This window comes from Oncorhynchus clarkii, chromosome 17 (assembly GCF_045791955.1).
Source record: "Oncorhynchus clarkii lewisi isolate Uvic-CL-2024 chromosome 17, UVic_Ocla_1.0, whole genome shotgun sequence".
Classification (NCBI taxonomy): domain Eukaryota; kingdom Metazoa; phylum Chordata; class Actinopteri; order Salmoniformes; family Salmonidae; genus Oncorhynchus; species Oncorhynchus clarkii.
The window spans coordinates 8,145,645-8,151,525 of NC_092163.1; the positions used below are offsets into that span (position 1 = coordinate 8,145,645).

Below are 5,881 nucleotides of genomic sequence, written 5' to 3' on the forward strand. Positions count from 1 at the left end.
TCATCCAAACATTTTAATAGCGCCCCCTAATGCATAACTGGTTTTAATGTTATAAATAGTTTAGTCAACACATTGTTTACATGATTCTGTATGTAGTATAAAAGACCACAGTGAAAATTTACACATTTTTTAAAATAAAATAAATGTATGCCCAGACTTGTCTTTTTCACAATTTCTGTTCTATTACAGTAACAGCCCTTTTCTGGCGTGTTGGTCTGGTTGTCGTGGATGTTAATGTCTTTACTAAACAGGAAGGACAGTTCTGCATCCACTACTTGTGTTCCGACTGCTTTTATAAGGTTTCAACTCTTACTTCTTGTTTTCACTCACTACCAGACAGTTGACTCACTCACTGTACAAGACCTCTCCTCTTCACTTCACTCTGGAACTACTCTTGACAATATCTTGAAATATAGTTTTTGGTTATTTGTTTTTAGTCATAAGTCAAATACTTGAGGGTAATGTATCATTTGTGTGTGTGTGTGTGTGAGAGAGAGAGAAAGAGAGTGAGAGAGTGAAAGTCACTGGCTGTTTAGCCTCACAGCTGTCATTGACTGTCATTGCTGTCATTGACCCTGGTGGTCAGACTTTAGGCTGCTGTACAGCTTGACGGACTGTAGAGGTTTGAACATTTATCCTCCTATATTTGGGGTTCTGAGAATAAAACAGCTTCAGAACAATCAATGTAGAAATATGTGTTTACAGTTCAATAAGTGATTGTTGTTGTTGTTGTTTACAATGATGATGATGACTACTGTATATATTAGGAATTTATTTTTGCATCATGTCAGTTTAAGTAGACAGACGTAGACAGACATGCAACACATCACACACATTACATACATAGTGCAGTAGACTTACAGACAGACAGTATTCACATAGACAACCATATAGCACAATACAACACAACACAATATGAGCCTGGTTCATTTTTAGTAATGAGGCCCTGTACCCCATTTACAGTTTCTACTTCAATGTATCAGGTGGAGTTATTCACCAGCTATAGAGTGAGTTGTTGTTTATGTTTCTAAGACTGCAGGGTGGGAGATGTAACAATGGCCTTGAGAACAGCAGGAAGTGTGTTGGTGGTCTTTCTCTGGTCTGTGACAGGTATGGTCTCATTCATAACTTATATGTTTTTCAATCTACAGACATGTGTATTACATTTGCTTGTGTTCTGTTAGGCATCTCCACTTCACTTTAAATAGTTAGGTTTCACACCTCACTGAGTGATGATTATCTGTGGTTTCCAATATGGCAACAAAGTGTGGACAAACCCTACCTTCAGTGTGAGCCAAATACCTTGTCCTAATTCTGATACCATTGTGATGTCTAACTGTGTTTCAGTGGTACTGGGTCAGAAAGGATGGAGTGTTACATACACCACTCAGAGTATCTGTACCTTGAAGGGGTCATCAGTGGATCTGTTCTGCTCTTACACATATCCCAGAGGTACAGTCACAACAACACTCTGGTTCACTAAAATGGAGGCTGGTAAAGAACCTAAAGATCTAGGTCAGGACCCAGAGTATGCAGGTCGTCTGGAGTATCATGGGGTTAAGAAGAAAGACTGTACCCTGAAAATCACAGACCTGAGAGAGAGAGACTCAGCTACGTACAAGTTCAGATTCATAACAGATCAGGAAGGAGGGAAATATTATGGAGATCCTGGAGTCACTCTGTCTGTAACAGGTACAGTAACATGCTTTATACTGCTAGTCTGTTCAATTAATATCTACTGTCCATTTAGGTCTAGAAATTGGATTTGTATATATGAAACAGATTTGAGAATTAAATTAGTTTGAGAATGTCTTGCATCATGTGATTAAACAAGACAATAAGTGATTCAGGGTTTAATGCTGTGATCTATTCCAGCTCTGCAGGTGAAGATAACTTCTAAAACTTGGCAAAATAGGGTGACACTGACCTGTAGCACCACCTGTACTCTGACTGACAACCCCACCTACATCTGGTACAAGAACGGACACAAAGTAAAGGAGGACACCTCCAGCCTGTACTCAGACTACTTTAGTGATGCAGACAGTTACTCCTGTGCTGTAAAAGGCCACGAGGATCGCCACTCTCCTGCAGTGTGTGAGTATGGATTTAACTCAGTTTTTAGTATAACTTTTCAAGTAGAACTTTCTGTCTGCTAAACAGTCCTCACAGTTATCTAACCAAACTGCAACACAAGACCAGATGGCATAACTATTCTGGATTACTGCAGTTTATGATTCTACTGTGTAAATGTATAAGTAATGCCCTCTTGTCATTATGTTTCAGGTGTTCAGGGTCAGAGCTGCAACAGAGTGACTTACACCAAGAGGAGAATCTGTGTCTTGAAGGGGTCAACAGTGGACATATCCTGTACTTATGTTAGTTATTATTCCACCACATCATCATTCTGGTTTAGAAGTGATAAGTCGACCCCTGAAGACCTAACCACAGACCCAGGGTATGCAGGTCGTGTGGAGTACCCTGGAACATACAGAGGTCCCTCCTCCCTGAGAATCACAGATCTGAGAGAGGAGGACTCAGCTGAGTATCGCTTCACTTTTAAAACAGACAACTTTGAATGGGGTCATAGTTTCCCAGGAACAACTCTGTCTGTCACAGGTAATAAATACTACCCTGTATGATACAACTGTAAATCATATTGAATTACAGGATAAATATATTAACCATCCTGTTAACACAGAGGTGTATGTGGTTTTATACATATTGTTTCAGGTCTGCAGGTGAAGGTGACTCCTGCTGCAGAGGGACAGAAGACACTGACCTGTATCACCACCTGTACTCTGACTGACAACCCCACCTACATCTGGTACAAGAACGGACAACGTCTAGATGAGCCCACTTCCCAACAATACTCTAGTAATATCCTAGTAGTGTTGGGTCATTCTGCAGACAGTTACTCCTGTACTGTAGAACACCATGAGGACCTCCACTCTCCTGCAGTGTGTGAGTGTGTATTAAACTACTATTCTACTTAGAAAGCATCAAAAACGTTATATCAATGAGAAGAGTATTACTGCTTTATCTATACATATTCATCATTACATAGAAATTACAGACAATGTCATAGATGTATGCATGTCTATAGTTAGAATGTTCAGTACCTCAGACACTTGAAGAATAGTTTAGTAGACACTAAAGTCCTAAAGTATCTCCAAATGTATTATTGTTCATGTTTTGTGTAAGTGATAGTTTTAGATAGTTCTCTGACTTTAGATATTATTTATTTTTGACATGATGTCATTTGAGGTAGTATACTACAATCCTGACCCTCTGACATATTCTCCTTTACTAGATGCTCCAAAGAACACCTCAGTGTCAGTCAGTCCCTCTGGTGAAATAGTGGAGGGCAGTTCAGTGACTCTGACCTGCAGCAGTAATGCCAACCCACCTGTGGACAAATACACCTGGTACAAGAAGAACGTAACCTCACCAAAAGCATCAGGACAGAGTTACAGCATCACTAACATCATCTCTGAGGACAGAGGAGAATATTACTGTGAGGCCCAGAATGGAAGAGGATCTATGAACTCTACAGCTCTGATGATCATTGTAGCAGGTAAAGTTACATCTTCAATACTTCAATACAAAATGATGTTCAATAAGAAATGATGTTTCAAGGTGATCTTCTTCTAGTTTGCCTCATTACACTTTGGTTTATAACTATACATAGGCTTCTATATACAAGTATTACATTAATGTCCTGTATTGCTGTATATTCGTTTTCACTTCATAATAACCTGTACTCATATCATCCATTTCATCTATTAGGGAAACAGACCTCAGTTGTGACTGCAGCTGTAGGAATCATAGTGGTTGTTCCAGTTCTCATCCTCTGTCTCTCTGGACTCATGTGGTTCAGGTGAGTAAAGAAGGAAAACTGATATTTGTATTATTCTTTCACCTTAGCACTCTGATTTGTTGCTAACTTAATTCATTCATAAATGTATTTATTGGCCCAACGCCCTTAACTGCTAAACTGTATTAGTAATACACTTTACACTTCCACTAGAGGTCAGTAGAGAGCAGAACTCACTCTGTCCATCTTTACAGGAGATTCACAGGAGGAAGTGATGCGACAACAGACACACAGGTGATTATATCGGTTATCAGTTACACCAGCCCCCCCCCCCCCCCCCCCCCCCCCCGTGTAGTGTTAGGGCACAAAACAAAACGTGCACCCAGAGGGAGCCCCAGCTCCGAGTTTGGGAAACCCTGAGTTACAACTAATTTACTGTGTCACTACAGTCTCTTTCATACTATTTTCATTGTTCTCTCTCTCTCTCTCTCTCTCTCTCTCTCTCTCTCTCTTTTTTTTTTTTTCTCTCGCTCTCTCTCTCTCTTTCTCTCTCTCTCTCTCTCTCTCTCTCTCTCTCTCTCTCTCTCTCTCTCCACAGAGTGTCCGTCCTGACTCTAACAGTGACACGTACACAGGTCTGAACATGAGGACCATGTCCCCTGACTATGACACTCTGGCAGTAAGTCTCTTATAATACATTTTGATTGTTTGTGAGTGTGTGTGTGTTTTATACAGTACTTGAATGTGTTTAGAGAAAATGATGGAAAGTTGTGTTTCAAAGAACACATGCATTTCCTCTCTCTCCCCCTCTCCTACTCTCTCTATATCTTTCCCTCTCTCTCCTACTCTCTCTATATCTTTCCCTCTCTATATATATCTTTTCCTCTCTCTCCTACTCTCTCTATATCTTTCCCTCTCTCTCCTACTCTCTCTATATCTTTCCCTCTCTCTCCTACTCTCTCTATATCTTTCTCTCTCTATATATATCTTTCCCTCTCTCTCCTACTCTCTCTATATCTTTCCCTCTCTCTCCTACTCTCTCTATATCTTTCTCTCTCTATATATATCTTTCCCTCTCTCTCCTACTCTCTCTATATCTTTCCCTCTCTATATATATCTTTCCCTCTCTCTCCCCCTCTCCTACTCTCTCTATATCTTTCCCTCTCTATATATATCTTTCCCTCTCTCTCCTACTCTCTCTATATCTTTCCCTCTCTATATATATCTTTCCCTCTCTCTCCTACTCTCTCTATATCTTTCCCTCTCTATATATATCTTTCTCTCTCTCTCCTACTCTCTCTATATCTTTCCCTCTCTATATATATCTTTCCCTCTCTCTTTCTCACTCTCTCTCTCTTCCTGTCCACAGAGTGTCAATCCTGACCCTAACAGTGACCCCAACAGTGACATGTACACACCTCTGAACATGAAGACCAGTTCACCAGAGTATGACACCCTGGCAGTAGTGTGTTTGTGTGTGTGTGTGTGTCCACAAACATTTTAGTGGGAGTGTAAATTGCTAACTCAGTATCTTCTTTCAGAATGTGAGGGGACCCTCCCACTTAAGAGAACCACCACAGATCCTGGACTGAAGAAAAGTACCTCAGAACATCAAATGAAGAGAACCACCACAGATCCTGGACTGAAGAGAACCACCACAGATGCTGGACTGAAGAAAAGTACCACAGAAGCTGGACTGAAGATAACCACCACAGAACCTGCACTTAGGAGAACCACCACAGATTCTGGACTGAAGAGAACCACCACAGAAGCTGGACTGAAGAGAATCACCACAGAAGCTGGACTGAAGAGAATCACCACAGAAGCAGGACTGAAGAGAATCACCACAGAAGCTGGACTGAAGAGAACCACCACAGAAGCTGGACTGAACAGCTACGGTTCCAATCCAAAGCCAGGCCTCACTCCTCTATTCTCTTGCAACCATATCTAGATGGTTTTCCAGACCATGAACTTTAACCTTTGAGTAAATGCTGGAATATATTTTTTATTTTCTTATTATGATAATTATGTATATTGATGATAAATGGGAGGGGTTATGCTTCTGCT

General features: G+C 40.6%; 1 protein-coding gene across 1 annotated transcript; it reads left to right on the forward strand.

The window, feature by feature from the left end:
• The first annotated feature begins 1,055 nt into the window (after positions 1 to 1,055).
• LOC139370173 (B-cell receptor CD22-like) lies at positions 1,056 to 5,484 on the forward strand. The gene is made up of 11 exons (XM_071109502.1): positions 1,056 to 1,110; positions 1,348 to 1,692; positions 1,876 to 2,094; positions 2,284 to 2,616; positions 2,731 to 2,961; positions 3,311 to 3,574; positions 3,787 to 3,877; positions 4,069 to 4,108; positions 4,413 to 4,493; positions 5,184 to 5,260; positions 5,356 to 5,484. The coding sequence occupies exons 1-11, from the start codon at positions 1,056 to 1,058 to the stop codon at positions 5,360 to 5,362; spliced, it is 1,743 nt and encodes a 580-aa protein (XP_070965603.1). The 3' UTR covers positions 5,363 to 5,484.
• The last annotated feature ends 397 nt before the right edge of the window (positions 5,485 to 5,881 follow it).

Excerpts from the sequence above, each read along its gene's own strand:
- LOC139370173 (XM_071109502.1), top strand. The coding sequence starts at position 1,056 with ATGGCCTTGAGAACAGCAGGAAGTGTGTTGGTGGTCTTTCTCTGGTCT. Across the intron at positions 1,693-1,875 it reads AGTCACTCTGTCTGTAACAG|CTCTGCAGGTGAAGATAACT; the intron begins GTACAGTAACAT and ends GATCTATTCCAG. Across the intron at positions 2,095-2,283 it reads TCGCCACTCTCCTGCAGTGT|GTGTTCAGGGTCAGAGCTGC; the intron begins GTGAGTATGGAT and ends ATTATGTTTCAG.